The following is a 17,585-nucleotide window of genomic DNA, read 5'->3' as shown; positions in this document are numbered from 1 at the left end:
TAGCACTCTACCACTTGAGCCTCAGCCCCACTTCCAGCTTTATCTGCTTATGTGGTGCTGAGGAATCAAACCCAGGGCCTCATGCATGCAAGGCAAGCACTCTACCACTGAGCCACCTTCCCAGCCCCAGCACCTGAGGTTTATAAAAACTAAACAGGTTTATCAAAACTAAACAGCCAGGAATGATCCCGCTTCTCTGAAAAGAATGAGCTCCATGTTTGCCCTTGTCTTTTCTCAGGCAGCGTTTTCTATACCATAGGCAAGTAGGTGGAGATTGACAAAGCATGTTGATATTGCTGAACTGAAGAAGGTAGAGAACTGTAGTTTGGGACTACTGAAGTGTGTTTTGGGGAGCAGAGTTATGAGAATGAAGGGAAAGAAGCAAAGAAAGGAGTTCTAAAAGTTTCCATTATTTCAGTCTTTGAATGTTGTACTGGATACACATAGAGTGAGAACCTAAAAGGCAGTGTGACATATGAAGAATGAGTGGTAGAGTATGTTCACCTCAGGTAGAAAAAGCACGTGGGAGCCGAGTAGCAATGGCTCAATTCAGTAGGCTGAAATCTAAGGGTCTAAGGATCTTGGTTCAAAGCCAGCCTGGGCAGGACAGTCCATGAGACTCTTATCTCTAATTACCCACCAAAAAGATGGAAGTGGAGCTGTGGCTCAAGTGGTAAAACCTTAACCTTGAGCAAAAACATTCAGGGACAATGCCCAGATCAAGCCTTAGAATTAGTACAAAAAACCAAAAACATGGGAATATGTTTTCTGTAGAGAAATCTAAAAGAACAAACAGCTACACACAGTGGTACATATCAGTAATACACTTGGAAGGTGGAAACAGAGGCATCATGAAGCTAGCCTAGACTGTATAACAAGACTTCCAAACTCAAAAAGCAAACAACAAATAAAACTAGTGAATACAAAATCATTCTGTGATATTACTTTCCTAACAGTATCAGGGATGAAATACAACTAGAGTGAACTATCTTTTTCCTTTAAATACCTTTGTACAAGCCTGAGGGAAAATAGCTGTTGGGGAGTTATATATAAGCTGAACTGAGGACTCAGAGGCTAGGTGGTTCTAGGAAACAGGCATTTCTGATTAGCTAGAGAGGAAGAACCTATCTAAAAACAGTAGGCATTCAATTGAAGCCCCGTAGCTCTAAAGTAATAGCTACTCTAGAACCCACCTGAACAGGGCTTACATATAAACCTCAAACATGTCACACAAAGCTATGTTACACATAAGATGAAAGTAGATGGGGCATCTCAGCAAAGACATAGAAACAACAAACCAAAAAGAAAATATAGAACTAAGACAGTACATATCAAAAATAAAAAATTCATAAGCTAGACTTCAGCAGGAACAAACATCATTGGAGAAATAATTGGATTTGAATATAGGACAACAAAACAAAACAACCTGTGCTTCTTGAGTCTGAAGCACAGGTGATTAAAAGGTGAAAAGATCAGAGACTCAGGAATCTGTGGAACAGTACGAAGAGTTTCACGTGTATAATTGGAACCTCATAAGAAGAGAGAAGAAATTGGGAAGGAAAAAGTGATCAACAAATTAAAGCCTCTTTCCCCTCCCCAAGTTTTAAACTATAGACCCAAGAAGTCACTGAATATCAAGCAGAATAAACATAAGGAATCAACCTTGGTGTAATATAGTCTACTTACTAAGGTAATAATTCTAAGGTAAAAAAAAATAATCTTAAAAGCACCTAGATTAAATCTTCATTTACAGAGAGGGATGATAAAATTAACAAATGATTTATCACTTGAAATAATGAAGCCAAAACCAATAACATCTTAAAGATCCTGGAGGTAAGATTTACCTCTTAATCTAATATTGTATATACAGGAAAATGTCCTTCAGTGAGGGGCAAAATAAAGACTTTGTCAGAGAAGTACATACTGGTAATTTTGTTACTACCAGAAGGAAATAGGAAAATACAAAATTACCCTGAGAGGGAATAGCATGGTAATTGGTACAGATAGAACTCACCAGTGGATGTTAAAATTAGTGAGTGCAAAGGTGAACAGTTTTACAGTGGAGATACCTGGCAGATGATAATCCTAACCAAAGTCAGCATTACTGCTAATAACACACACTGTTACCCTGAGCCTTCTTGACATGGTACATTGAGAAGGATGCTCCAGCTTTTCTGTGGCATCATTGCCAAAAGCATAGAACTTCATTTTAATCATGAGAAAACAAACCCAAGTTAGAGGCACACTGCAAAAAAACAAAGCTATTGGCCTGTGCTCTTCAAAAGTCGGAATCCAAAAACAACAAAGACTGAAGAACTCAGAAGAAACTTAAGATGGAATAAGAATAAATTTGAGAAAAAGTTCATGAATGTAAAAACTAGTAAAATTTAAATTAGGTCTGCCCTGTAGTTAACATTTTTACACCTGTGGAAATGGCTATTTATTTCTTTTTAGGTTTTCTTCTTCATTGGAAATAGAAGCAAAGTCATTCTTTCTCCTTCCTTCCTTCCTTCCTTCCTTCTTGCCTGCCTGCCTGCCTGCCTGCCTGACTTCCTTCCTTCCTTCCTTCCTTCCTGACTTCCTTCCTTCCTTCCTTCCTTCCTTCTTTTTTTTGCTGGTCAAGGGGCTTGAACTCAGGGCCTAGGCAGTAGTGAGCCTTTTGCTCAAGGCTAGTGCTCTACCACTTGAGCCACGGTTAGAATTCTGCCTTTTTGATAGCTAATTAAGAAGATAAGAGTCTCGTGTACTCTTACTGTCCTGGCTGGTTTCAAACCATGATTCTCAAATCCCAGCCTCCTAAGTAGCTAGGATTACAGATGTGAGCCACTAGCTCCCAGCTAAGAAGCAATTCTTTATAACAAAGATTTAAACAAAGGTTTAAGTGTGGTGCTCAACTTAAACCCTGGTCCTTGTACCTGCTAGGCAAATATTCTACCACTGATGTGAATTATAAGGTTTATGGCCTAATTAAAAGAAAAATCCTTAAATAAGGATACAGGTTGACCCATTGTAACAATGAGATGTACAAGACACTAGGTTGAAAATGAACTTTTCGGCTTGGGAAGGGAGGAGTGTTAGTTGTGGAAATGGGAGGAAGGGATGGTTGGGGGAAAACAAAGGAGGAGGCATCAATGCTCAATAGGAAATGTACTTATTACCTTGCTCATGTAACTGTAACTCCTCTGTACAGCATTTTTACAATAAAAAAAGTACAAAAAAAGAAAAGTATTTGACATAATAGTAAAAAACAAAATGATGTGAATAAGATTAAGCAGAGTTATTAACTTAAACCTACTTTTGTGAAGGGGTGTAATATTAACGGTATGTTAATAAGGTTATATATTATGATTCAAAAAAGGAGGTTGCTAAATAACAAATGGAAGAAACGTAATGAAACTTTAGAATTACTCCTTATGACATCATACTCAGTCGTAAAAATTTGAAAGCTTTTTCTCTAGAAACAAAGATCCCTCCTCTTGCAACTTCTAATCAACATACTATAGAAGTCCTAGCAAGAGCAATTAGACTAGAATAAGAAATAGGAGACATCCAAACCAGAAAAGAGAAGGAAAAGCTGTCTGTCTTTGCAGATGACTCAGTATTGTATTTAGGAGACAAAACAAAAATAACAAGAAAGCCCAATACCAGTGGTTCATGCTTGTAATCCTAGCATAAAATAAAAATAACCTTCAAAAACAAAACTAACTCTGTTAGAGCTAGTAGAAGAATTCAATAAATTGCAAGGTAAAAAAATCCTAGAACATCTAGAACTAGTTGTATTTCTGTAGACTAGCCCTGAACTGGGGCTATACCACTTGAACCATACTCCCAGGACTTCAGGCTAAACTCTTGAATACGTATTTCTCCAGAGAAGATGTATAGACAGCTAATAGGTATATGAAAAACAGAATAAAAAAAAATCAAGGCAGTGTAAACCAAAATCATTGAGGTTTGTCACCTTACATCTGTTAGGATGGTTCAGCAAACAAACATTGGTAAGGATGTAGAGAAATTAGAAACTTGGTACACTGTTGGAATACAAAGTGGTAAGTACCAATGGAAAACAGTGTGGAGATGACTGAAAAAAATTAAAAATAGAACTACCATATGATCTAGCAGTTTCACTTCTGGATATTCATGTAAAAGAATTGGTATGGAGATCTTGAAGACATTAGCAATGTAGCATTATTTGTAAAAGCCAGCATGTTGAGAAGTATCCTAAATGCCCCTAAAAAACATGCTACATAAATACAGTGAAATATTTGGCTCTGGAAAAAGAGAAAAGTGTATAATATACAGCATAGATGAACATTAAGGATATTATGCTAAGTAACATAAACCAGGACAGATGTTACATTCCTTTATTTCCATGGAACATCTAAAGTAGTCAAACTAATACAAAGAAAGTATAATGATGGTTACAAGGGGTCTGGGATGGGGAAAATGAATTGCAAATTAATGTTTAATGATTATAAAATGTCAGTTGTGCAAGGTGAATAACTTCCAGAGTTATATGCTGTATAAGATAGTGCTTGTAGAAAACAGAACTACACAGTACACTTAAGAATCTGTTTAAGCTGGATGCCAGTGGTTCACTGTAATCTAGCTACTCAGGAGTATGACATCTGAGGATGGCCGTTCAAAACTAGCCTAGGCTGGAAAGTCTATGAGATTCTAATCTTCAATTAACCACTAAAAAGCTGGAAGTAGAGCTGTGGCTCAAGTGGTAGAGCATTAGCATTGAGCAAAATAGCTCAGGAACATTGCCCAGGCCCTGAGTTCAAGCCCCAGGACACATTCTCCCTCTTTCCTTCTTTCCTTTTCTCTTCTTCTCCCCCTAAACCCTCATACCCCCACACACATGTTCAATCAAGAGAGGACACCAGTTCTGAGTATATGAAAAAATAGGTAAATCTACAATTAGTATTAGAGATTTTAGTACTCTTTCATCAGTAATTGATGAAATAGAGGAAATCGGTAAGGCTATAGAAGATTTAAGCAACACGAATCAGGCTAACTTTACTGGCATTTACAGAACACTATACCCAACAAGTGTACAAACATTGTGTAAGTGCACCAAGTCTTAGTAAATTTCAAAGTATTGAAACCATACAAAGAGTATTTTCTGAAAATAGCAGAGTTAACTTAGAAATCAATAAGGAGACATCAGAAAAATCCACAGCCATATGGATTATCCCAAAGGTTAAAAAAAAATCGCAGGTGAAAGTTGAAAATATTTTCAGTTGAATTAAAATGGAAATACAACGTTAGAATTTATAAGAACAAGTAGTTGTTAGAAGAAACATAGTCTTGAATGCTTAGATTGGGTTTAGGTCTGGCCCCGTGACTTATGCCTGTAACTCTAGTTGCTGGAAAGGTAGAAACTGGGTTGTAGTTTGCAGCCAGCTCTGGCAAAAGCTTAGTGAGATTCCCACATGAACAAGAACAGTCTGGGCTCCAATGGTTCACACCTGTAATCCTGGCTTCTCAGAAAGCTCAGACTAGAAGATACAAGTTTAAAGCTAGCCCATGAAAGTATGTTTCCAATTAACAGGCAAAATGCCAGACTGGAGATGTAGCTCAAGTTGTAGAGCACCATCTGTGAGCAAGAAAGCCAAGTATGAATCCCTGACTACCAGCTTACATATTTGCACCCCCCCCCCCCAAAAAAACCGAACAAAAAAGCAATAATGGGCTGGACGTGGTATCATGTGCCTGTCACTCCAGCTATGCAGGAGGCCTATCTTGGCAAAGAATAGGATATCCTACCTGAAAAACAACTGTAGCCAAAATAAAGAGGTGTGGCTGAGTTCAGACCCTAGTATATCCAAACAAAACAACAACAACAACAAAACAGTATGTGAAATGAATAATTTGAGGTCCCAGCTTTCGAAACTAGAGAAAGAAAAATTTCACAAAGAAAGAAGAAAACAAAATGAGAATGGAAACTGATGAAATAGAAAATTAATTATAGAAAAATAACTTACACCAATAGCTGATTCTTTAAAAATACTTGCAAAACTGATAAAAAAAATTGACATAAGCAGTATCAAGAAGGAAAGAGGGAGAATTACTACAGAGTTACATATATGAAAGGCTGATAAAGGAATACTATGATTCACTTTATACCAGTAAATTTGACAACTCAGATGAAATACAGAAATTCCTTGAAACATAAATGACAAAACTGACATAAGAAACAAACTCTGAATAGCTTTATATCTTCCTAAAAGTTTTTGTATTTCTAATAAAAAATTTTACCATAGAAAAAACCCATGATGGGCTGGGAAGGTGGCTCAATGGTAGAGCGCTTGCCTTGCATGCATGAGGCCCTGGGTTCAATTCCTCAGCACCACATAAGAAAAAAGCCGGAAGTGGCGCTGTTGCTCAAGTGGTAGAGTGCTATCCTTGAGCTGAAGAGCTGAGGGACAGCGCCCAGGCCCAGAGTTCAGGCCCCACGACCGGACCAAAAAAAAAAACCCATGACTAAATGACTCACAGTAGTAAATTTAAGCAGACATTTAAAAAGGAATAATATCCATCTTACAAAAAAATCTTTTTAGAGGAAGAGGAAACACAAGATTCATGTTTTCAAATCTAGTGTAACATAGCATAAAGAGGAGATAAGGAAAAAAATAGAAACAAAGAAAATGTAATAACATCTTATATAAGTGCCAGCAAATGAGAGTATCAAAATCAGACAATGCGTTGTTTGAAAAGAAACTAGAATGTGAACATAAATATAAAATCCTCAACTGAAATTAGAATGTAAATCCAGCAACATATTGAAAATACAATACATCATAGAGTTTATCCTAAGCTAAAATGTTGATTTAATATTCAGGAGTTAATTCAATGTAAGATTATTTCTATAGACTTAGAAAATCATTTGACTACATTTAGGACACATTTATGTTGCAGTACAATAAAAACAAACACAAACAGTATATTAGTAATAGAAGGTCGCCCCTTCTGTTATAAGTGATTCCGAGTATTATGCTGAGAAAGCAGGCATTTTTGGTACAAGGTCTTTAATATCCAATATGGTGTTAAATGAAATAAATAAAATGATCAAAAAAATAAGACTTTTAAAAAATAATTTCACAGTTAGCAATCAAAAGCATTTAATTGTGTATTAGGTAGGTTTTTGTTGTTGTTGTTGTTGTTTTTGGTCGTTCGTGGGGCTTGAACTTTGGGCCTGGGCGCTGTCCCTGTGCTCTTCAGCTCAAGGCCAATGCTCTGCCACGTGAGCCACAGTGCCACCTCCGGTTTTCTAGTGGTTTATTGGAGATAAAAGTCTCATGGACATTCCTTGCTGGGGCTGGCTTTGAACCATGATCCTCAGATCTCAGCCTCCTCAGTAGCTAGGATGACAGGCATGAGCCACCGGCGTCCGGCTGTGTTAGGTAGTTTTGTCTTTTTTGTTTTACTTCAGAATTTTTCTGATGATTACATATTAAATTTATAATAGGACTAATATGCTTTTTTAGAAATTGGGATATTTATAAAGCAAAATTTCGGTTACAAGCAAGTACAATAAGAGAGTACAACAGAATTTCATTGAGCGGATAAGATCTAGGTAGGGCATTATCACAGGATTCTGTAAATAAATATAGCTGTGAATAAAACCAAAGTCCAACCTTTTGTGTGGCTTCTGTTCTAATAGGTGGGGCAGATAATAAAACTGACATATCCATTCTTCTATAGTATATATGCCAGAAAGAAAATTAATAGGAAAGGACATAAGCAGTCAAGGACAGAAGATTACAGCTGAAAATAAGGGTACCCAGGGAAGACTTCTTGAGAAACAGGACAATTTAATACATACCAAGTACTTTAGGGAATGACTTGTTTAAATGTCTAGAGAGGAAGAACCTGCAGAGAGGAAGCATAAACAGTCAGGCACACATAGGTATGTTGTATTTTAAGAAAGACAAGGAAATGAATAGCTTGAGCAGATTGTGTGAGCTGGAGCAGATTGTGGGAGGAGATAAATTGTACAGATATATAGGCAACTTAAAACGTTGCCTTTCACCTGGAATATGAAGCCCTAAGAGGTTTTGTGTAGAGGAATGACATGCTCTTAAGTTGTAACATATTCTACCTACTTTTGAGCATATACTGAAGGGACATGAGGGTAGAGGCAGAGAGACCAGTTAGGAGGCTATTGCAATAATTCAGGCAAGGTAGAATGATGATTTAAGTCAAGTTGATAGCAGTTGTGAAGAATGTCAGATATATATGTTAAAGGGCGAGGCAAACATTGGCTGGCATATCAGATAGCAGGTTTTTCTAGAAGAAAAAGAATTGAGGATAATGTCGTTTTTTGCCAAACAGTTGAAGGAATTTATTTGTCATTGATGAAATGGGAAAGACCAAGAAGAACAGATTTAGAGGAAACGAAGTTCAGTTTAAGACAGGTTCGGTTTGAGATGCACAAGTTATTCCAAATACAGCAGTTGTATAATTGTAGTTCAAGGCTAGAGTTCAAGAGAAGAGATATAGTTTGGAGATAATTACTTGGAGATTGACAGTGAACAGATGTGTTTAGAGCCAGATGAGTAGAAGAATCACCAATAGAATTAATATTCGTAGAAAAGAGATTAAAGGTCAGGTGCCAGTGGCTCACACCTGTAATCTTAGCTACTCAGGAGGTTGAAATCTGAGGATTGCAATTTGAAGCTAGCCTGGGTAAGCAGTCCATGAGACTTGTACTCCAACTACCAAAAAAGCTACAAGTGGAGCTGTGGCTCAAGTGGTAGAGTGCTAATCTTGAGCAAAAAAAGGTCAGTGACAGGGCCCAGGCCCTAAGTTCAAGTCCTAAGATTGGCATAAAAAAAAATTAAAAGGATTGAGGTCTAGGTCATTCATTTTTGAGAGGTAGAGGAATATGAGAAGAAATCAGCAAAACAAAAAAGGGAGTGGAGCTGTGGCTCAAAGTGGTAGAGCACTACCTTAAGCAAACAGAAAGCTCAGGGACAGAGCCCTGGCCCTGAGTTTGAATCCCATAATTGACACACAAAAAAAAAACTAAAGGGAGCAGCCAATGCATTAACAGGAGAACCAGGATAGTTTCATCAAGTGAAACACATAAAGTATTTCAACAAGGAAAAAAGAGATTTGTCTGAAATACTGATGATAGGTCCAATAAGATGAGAATTAAGAATTGACTATTAAGTTCTACTTGGGAGGCTGAGATCTGAGGATCACAGTTCAAAGTTAGAAAGTCTGTGAGACACTTATCTCCAGTTAATCATAGAAAAAGCTGGAAGTAGAGCTATAGCTTAAGTGGTCGAGCACCAGCCTTTAGTTAAGAAGGAGCTCAGGGACAGCACCCAGGCTGAGTTCATGCTCCAGGACTGGCAAAAAAGAAAAAAGATTGGCTATTAGACTCTTTGGAAGCATAGTAAGAGCCATTTTGGTGGAGTGTTGAGGTGAAAGCCTGATTTGATTGGATTTAAGGACTTTAGATGTTGACAAATTAGAGATAGTAAATATTGAATATTACTGACAAAATTAGAAGTATCATTAAGGGGAAAATGGTGTTGCTTTTTCAAAGTAAGAATAACTATATTTGTACACTAATAGAAGTGATCTAGTGGAGAAGGAGAAGCAGTGATGCAAAAAGAAATAAGAACTGCCAGTCTTGTACTTTTGAAAAGGCCAAAGGGGATATGTTTCAGAGAATAAATATGGAAGTTAGATTTTACTAAGATTAACTCTGTTTGGGATCCCCAAGACCAAGTGTGACAATTTGTTAGGAGGATTCACTGGATTCAGCATACAATTCTATTGATGGTTACTGTTTATTATAGTGCAAGGATACAAAGCAAAATTAGCAAAAGGCAAGAAGGTATACAGGATAAAATCTAGAGGAAACCCGGTACAGGCTTCCAAAAGTCCTCTCACAGAGGAGTTACATTAAACACTTAAATATATGCCAGAAAATTGTGACACTTAGCATATTGCATGCAAGAAACCCTGGTTAACAAAACAAAACAAACCTTGTTGTCCAAGGTTTTTATGTAGATATTCTCTGCCTAGCAGATACAAAAATTCTAACCTAAAGGATAATAGGTATTTACCAAAAACCATATGATTTCCATTGTTTAGATAGAGTGAGCCAGTCTTTTAGGAAATAGTGGGAAACATTAAATATAAGGTTAGAGTCTACCTTGTATTCAGTCCCCTCTAAAGATAGCAGTCTTAGGCCTACTGTCTTAACTCTTCTGATAAGTAACAGAAGAAAAGGCATGTGTGAAGGACCAGTGTTGGGGGAGATGAATCAGATTTGATAATAGGACTGAGGTTAGAGATAGAAACAAGATTTTTTTTTAAGGTAACACTGAAAAAATTATATAGTCAGTAAAAAATGTAATGCAGACCTATTTTTAAACCCAAATATATTGTAGAGAAATAATTTGTTAGGAAATTCCAGTCTAGTAAGGTAATATTCTTTGTATGACAACTATTATTGTTTTTAATTTTTATATATTATCAGTATTAAATGATCTGTTTTGTAATATCTTGTAAAAATCTAATATTTGGAAGTACGCCAAATATATATCCCTTAGCAACATACAACATAACAATAAACACAATTTTCTAAACCAGAATATGACTCTTAAAATGTCAGTATATAAAACATTACTTATACACTGATCAGAACTATATCTACTTCTGTATCTTATGATAGGTGTTCATATCATTTAAGTTTTCTATTATATAGCTGTTACACAAATAGAAGTATTTTGTATTTTTATTATGATAATAAAACTTAATCATGCCATGATTTTTTTTTAAAACAGGGTCAAGAATTTGCTCCAAAAAGTGTGGCAATAATTGGTCATTCTATGGGTGGCCTTGTTGCAAGAGCATTGCTTACATTGAAAAATTTTAAACAGGATCTCATAAATCTGCTTATTACACAAGCCACACCTCATGTTGCTCCTGTGATGCCATTGGATCGTTTTATTACAGGTGAGTACTCTGACATAGACACTAACTGACCTCTCTGCTTTTCAGGATTAAACAAGCAAATTTTACAGATCTTTCCTAATACACTTACATTGCATGTGGAACACTAAAGTTGAAAATCACCACAATTTAGACCATCCTTAATGTCTTTCACCTTAGGCTTCTAGTTGGAAACCTTGTTAGGTTTCTCTTTCCATAGCTTCTTAACATGGTTGACAAGTGTCTTATAATTACTAGGTAGTAAAATTTAGTTATTCTTGGGAATGATAGAGTGAAGTAGAATAACTGTTGTTCATTCAGCTCTTACTATATTTTGGGTATTATACAAAGGACTGTAGTCCACTTGAGTTAGGGAACATTATTACTCTCATGCTTATAGATAGAGACACTGCCAAGATAAAGTTCTTGCCCAGCCATGTGGCCAAAAAATAAAGAAGCCAGTATTTATTAGGCCCGGGCCGACTTGCTGCTGGTTGGGCTCTTAGCCTTTGTATACTATACTGCTTTTTAATTGAGGTACATTACTGTAAAAATAGAAAATAAAACTGAATAATGTAAAAATAGAAAATAAAACTGAATAATGTCCTGTTTCAGGGAATTTTGAATAGGTTGTAGTAGTTTGTAATTGGTGTCATCTAATCAGATAATGATATTGTCACAAAATGAGAGTTAAATGTTGAGTGAAGTCTTTGGGAGTTTGAGGTCAGTGCCTGGATTACCTACCAAAACCCTGTCTACATAGATAGATAGAATTAAATGCCTACTCTCTCATCTTCTTTTTGAAGTCTTATCTCTATTGCTGCTTGTAATCATATGAGTAAAACATATTTAGAAACGATTCTTTGTCCTACAACTTTTTACCCACAAAATTTGTATTATCTTAATTTTATTGAAAATTTTATTTGATAGAAATGTCCCCTAATGACTGTTACCAAAATAGTTTTGTCAAGTGCCTACCTGAACATCGCCAAGGAATAATTTATTTTCCGGAAGTGATTGGAACTATGGTACTGATATGAAGTCAACATTTTCTGTTACCACAATTTTAACTTACCCTGTAGAAATCTTTTACTAACAAAAGTAAAGGATTAAAAAATTAAAATTAAAATGACTACTTTTAGTATTCATAAATGACTTTAGAATTAGAAAAAAGTCAAAGGCTAATAGTCAAAATATTTGTTGACCACCTTTCCTCTCATACATTTTATATGGTATATGTAGATAAGCCTTGTAGGTTAAGATAGAATTACTCAAACTCCATTTAAAACGATTCTTTGAAAAGTGATTTCATTATTGAGTTTTTACTATTCTGAAGGATAGTGATGGTCCAACTCTAAAGGGCTCAGGCTAAAAGGATTCTTAGGGACAGAATACTTTTCCTCAACATATATAGTGAGCCTCCTTGTTTTTCTCTTTCATTTTTATTTCTTCTTTTATAAAGTCAGATATAGAATTTAAAAGAAATGAGCATAGGTTTGTGAGAGAAAGATTATTTGATTTATAGAAGTGGATTCCATGATTATACTAAGAGGAAATTTTGTTGAGCTCTTTAGTGAGTGGATCTTGTAATACCAAATATTTGAGGACCTGAGTGGGATCTAATGCCACAATAAAAATACATTAAGTTTGCTAGGTGGCTCACACCTGTACTCCTAGCTACTTAGGAGGATAAAATCTGAAGATCATGGTTTGAAGTATGCTGGGGTAGCAAAGTTCATGAGATTCTTTTATTTTTTCCCAGTCCTGGGGCTTGACCTCAGGGCCTGGGCACTGCTCCTGAGCTTCTTTTGCTCAAGGCTAGCACTCTACCATTTGAGCCACAGTGCAACTTCTGGCTTTTTCTGTTTATGAGGAATTGAACCCCCGCCTTCATGCTTGCTAGGCAAGCACTCTACCACTAAGCCACATTCCCAGCCCTAATGAGATTCTTATTTTCAATTAACTACCAAAAGAGCTGGAAATGGATCTCAACTGTCAGCCCTAGTGAAGAAGTTAAGGGACAATGCCCAGGCCCTGAGTTCAGTCCCAATAGTACTGGGGCATTCATGTGTGTATACATACATATGCACACACGCATGTACACGCAAAGTTTGGTGATCAGAAAGAGAAATAATGGGAGCTCCTTTATCCTGGTCTCAATTTAGTAATCTTAAACAATAAAAATTTCTCACTTTCCATAGTTGAAGTGAAAAATGTCTGTAGATTCTTCCCTTTGAATTACTTGCACTTGATGAGTAGGAAGTTAACTGTGACATTTTCTACAGCAACATAGATCTGATACTGTCCTGATTGATTGCATTGTAAGAACTTAAGTACTGTGTGGTGATGGCCATGGTAAAGTTACTAAGCTCTCATATGCAAAGACATTAGGAGAAGTGTTCAGCTCTTTTTTTAAAAAAGCCACTTAATTGTACATATTTAAAAGATATGGTTTGATGGGTTTAATATATGCATAAACTATGAAACAAACACCACAAATTTCTATAATTCTTTAGCAAAATAAATTCATTAAAAGAATTTTAGGGTTTTCTTTCCATGGTAAACTATGTAAAGCATCATCCATGTGGAATGTAGAGACATGTTTGTGTATTGACTTGTAAAAATTGGTAAAATTTGGGTATACCTTTTCTTGTTTATTGATGCCTTAGCAACTCAGTATTTGTACCTTAACTTAGTGGGGGAAGTAGGGATATGTATAATCTCATGATTTTTCTCAAAATAAGGAAATGTGAATAACACATTGTTCATAGGCCAGCTAGTTTAAGCAAAAATTCAGCTAAATATTAGTGTTATAGGCATGGTTGCAGATAAGGGCTATTAAGTTTCAGTATCTGTCTTTTTTATTCTCTACCAGATTTTTATCTGACTGTGAACAATTACTGGATTCTAAATGCTCGGCACATAAACCTGACAACCCTTTCTGTAGCTGGAGGATTCCGGGATTACCAAGTTCGTTCAGGACTGACTTTCCTACCAAAATTAAGCCATCAAACCAGTGCCTTATCTGTCGTGGTAATTATTTTTAAATTCTACTGAAATGATAATATAGTTGACACACTGGTGCATGATGAGAAATAATGTGTAGCTACATAGAAATGACTGCTGAATTTATGGTATAGGTTGGTGCTACATTTGCATCCATCACATGTGTGAGAGAAAATGAATGAGTGAATGAATATGAGTTTATAGGGAGGGCAGAGTTATAGATACTTAACAAGGGTATTAGATACTTGACAAGGGTATTAGAATCACTGAAAATGACTCCTATGAGAAGTAATTATCTCTTGTCTAAAATGAGAGTCTGTTGATTAGAGTTGTAACTATAAGAAAATATGGACAGGTGCCAGTGGCTTATGCCTGTAATCCTAGCTACTCAGAGGCTGAGATTTGAGGATCTTGGTTTGGAGCCAGCCAGGGTAGAAGTTTGTAAGACTCTTATCTCCAGTTAATCACCAAAAAGCCAGAAGTGTAGCTATTGCTCAAGTTGTAGACTTATTAGCCTGGAGCAAAAAAAGCTTAGGAATAGCATCGAGACCCTTAGTTCAAGCCCCAAGACACTCCCTCCCTCCTTCCCTCCCTCCCTCCCTCCCTCTCTCTCTTTCTCTCTCTCAACATACACATATATACACACTAATATATGAACTGAAGCGCACAGCACAAGGGGATATAGTTATATCTCATTGTTATTCTATATATAATAGTGGAAATGTCAAAACAGAATACATAATCCTGAATGTTAACCTTGAGTGTTTGATATTTAACTAGGATTAATAGCCTATGTAAAGTGAGCTCAAGCTTTCTTTTATACCTAACTTTATATCTGAAATCCAAGCTATGCAGGAGGCCATAGGTATGAGGATGGAAACCTGAGTCTAGCCTTAGGCAAAATGTCAGACCTTATCTGAAAAATAACTAAAGCAGCAAAGGGCTGGAGATGTGGCTAAAGTGGTAAACCACCTGCCTAACAAGCATAAGGCCCTGAGTTCAAACTATAGTACTATCAGAAACAAACTTTTCTTGTATACTTGAAAACCTTCAACTAAGATCCTAATTTTTTACTCCATATGTACTTAATCCTTTTTTTTTGTATTGTAAGAATACTGTACAGAGGGGTTACAGTTACATGAGCAAGGTAATGAGTACATTTTCTATCAAGCATTGTTGTCTCCTCCTCTGTTCTGTTTTTCCCCTACCATCCCTTCCCTCCCACCTCCATAACTACCCCCGCCCCGCCCCACTGAAGTTTTAAAGTTCTTTTTCAACATAGTGTTTTGTACATCTCATTGTTACAATGGGTCAGTCTGTATCCTTATTTAAGCATTTTGTTTTTTCCATTCCCCTCCCCAAATTAAAGAAGTGTATACACAAGATTCAGGACACCAACATCAAATACAGTGAAAACAGGTTATACCATGGGGGAGGAACGTACAAAGAAACAAAAAAAAATCACATGGTACATTATAAATACGTTAGAGGGCTGGGAAGGTGGCTCAGTGGTAGAGCGCTTGCCTTGCATGCCTGAGACCCTGGGTTTGATTCCCCAGCACCACATAAGCAAAAAGAAAAAAGCCAGAAGTGGTGCTATGGCTCAAGTGGTAGAGTCTTTCCATTTCCTAACAAATGGGGCAATGTCATTCTTTCTGAGGGAGGCATAGAATTCCATTGTGTATATATACCACATTTTCTTGATCTATCTACTCATCTACTGAGGGGCATCTGGGTTGGTTCCATATCTTAGCTATGGTAAATAATGCTGTGATAAACATAGTTGTGTTGGTAGCCTTAGTGTGGTCTTGTTTGTGATTGTTTGGGTAAATGCCCCAAAGACGGATTGCTGGGTCATAGGGGAGCTCTATGTGGAGTCTTTTGAGGAACCTCCATACTGCTTTTCAAAGTGGTTGAACAAGTAGTTTACACTCCCACCAACAAATGCACTTATTTCTATATAGCTAATACTGAAGAGAAAAATCTAGATTATGATCTTGTTTTTGAAGAAACAGTGTTAGAAAGTCACTGTTGTGTAGCTGTTCCTGTTCATAGATCACCCTTTGCTCATTCTTTTCTTATTGTTCAAAACTACTGTGCATTCATTCAGTGTGTACCATACAGAGAGCAAAACAATGGTGCCGTTCTGCTATTGCCCACCATTTTTCTTCTATATGGAAAAGTTAGGATATAATCAGAATAGCTTCATAACTGAATTGGTAAATTTCTCATAGCTCATTATTAGTATTATTAATATTGTATTTGGTTGTGAATATTTTGGATGTTTGCTGGAAGTCTTCAAAAACTGTCAACTCTGTAGTAAACATAGACAATTGTATAGGCCATATTTTCCATACTTGATACTAGTCTTGAAACTTAACTTTTAGAGAACTTTGGCCATTTTTTAATCTCCACACACTCAGTTGTATGTTTTCTCTAATCCATTCTTTTGTTTGTTTGTTTATTTGGGGGGCTTGAACTCTGGGCCTGGGTGCTGTTCCTGAGCTCTTTCAGCTCAAGGCGAGTACTATACCACTTGAGCCACAGCACCACTTCCGGTTTTCTGGTGGTTAATTAAAGTTAAGAGTCTCACGAACTTTCCTTGCCCAGGCTGACTTTGAACCATGATCCTCAGATCTCAGCCTCCTCAGTAGCTAGGATTACAGGTGTGAGCCACCGGAGCCCAACTTTCTAATCCATTCTTTAATTCATTTCTCTAATCCATTGTCTAATCCATCTAATTTGGATTTCTGCATTTCTCAGGAAAATATTCTACACAACCTTCTCAAAGCCTATTATATATCCTAGCTTGTGTGTGTGTGTGTGTGTGTGTGTGTGTGTGTGTGTGTGTGTGTGTGTGTGTGTGTTTAGCCCCCAAATAAGCTACAACCTTTTGTATGTCTACATATGTGCTCACTTTTATTTATTTTGGCAGTTCTGGAGGTTGTCCTTAGGGCCTTTGCTTACTATTTGAGTCCCCAGTCCTTTTTTCTTTAGGTAGGGTCTCCAATTTTTGCCCAGGGCTAGCCTTGGACTGTAATCATCTTATGTACAATGCCCAAGAAGGTACAGTTACAGATGTGAGTCACCATGCCTTGTCATCTTTTCTTAAGTGAGCCCATATAACCCATTTAAGAAAAAGAAAAGAGTTTGAAGTTTGGTATTGATATTCCTCCAGTACTGTTCTTTCTGCTTTTCTGTTTTTGCTATTCGGGGGGGTCTTTTAGTATTCCATATGAATTTAAAAATCAGAGATGGAGACCATAATTGTATTAGAGTAATCTACCTAAACTTCTGTAATATACTTCGACACAGGTAATGGCATTTCAATACAAGTGAAGTTTATTTTCCTAGGAGAAGGGTTACTCAGGTTAGTGGATAGTTTCTTCTGTTCAGGGACTCAGGCTTACAGCAGTCATTGTATGTTGAATGCTTTACTTAAAGGTCACTTTCGTCATTACCAGTTCAACCCATTAGGGGAAAGAAAGAACTTAGGCAAAGGCCTTGGGCCTAGAAGTGGTATACATCATGTCTACTTACATATCATTAGAGGAAATAGTTACTCCTTAAAACAAGAGAGGTCAAGAGAGGTACGCATGACATTTGTGTTAAAAAGAAGAATG

The 17,585-nt window shown here is 36.7% G+C and overlaps 1 protein-coding gene across 1 annotated transcript in view; it reads left to right on the top strand.

Annotated features, from left to right (window-relative positions):
- Positions 1–17,585, top strand: part of Pgap1 (post-GPI attachment to proteins 1) — an 80,157-nt gene that overhangs the window by 9,477 nt on the left and 53,095 nt on the right. The window contains exons 4-5 of the mRNA XM_013029327.1: positions 10,809–10,980; positions 13,832–13,989. Coding sequence (XP_012884781.1) covers positions 10,809–10,980; positions 13,832–13,989 — 330 coding nt within the window. The remainder of the gene's footprint in view (positions 1–10,808; positions 10,981–13,831; positions 13,990–17,585) is intronic.

Source organism: Dipodomys ordii, unplaced genomic scaffold, assembly GCF_000151885.1.
Source record: "Dipodomys ordii isolate 6190 unplaced genomic scaffold, Dord_2.0 Scaffold1, whole genome shotgun sequence".
Lineage (NCBI taxonomy): Eukaryota > Metazoa > Chordata > Mammalia > Rodentia > Heteromyidae > Dipodomys > Dipodomys ordii.
Note: the sequence above shows the minus strand (reverse complement) of the source record. Positions and strands in the feature narration are given on the sequence as shown.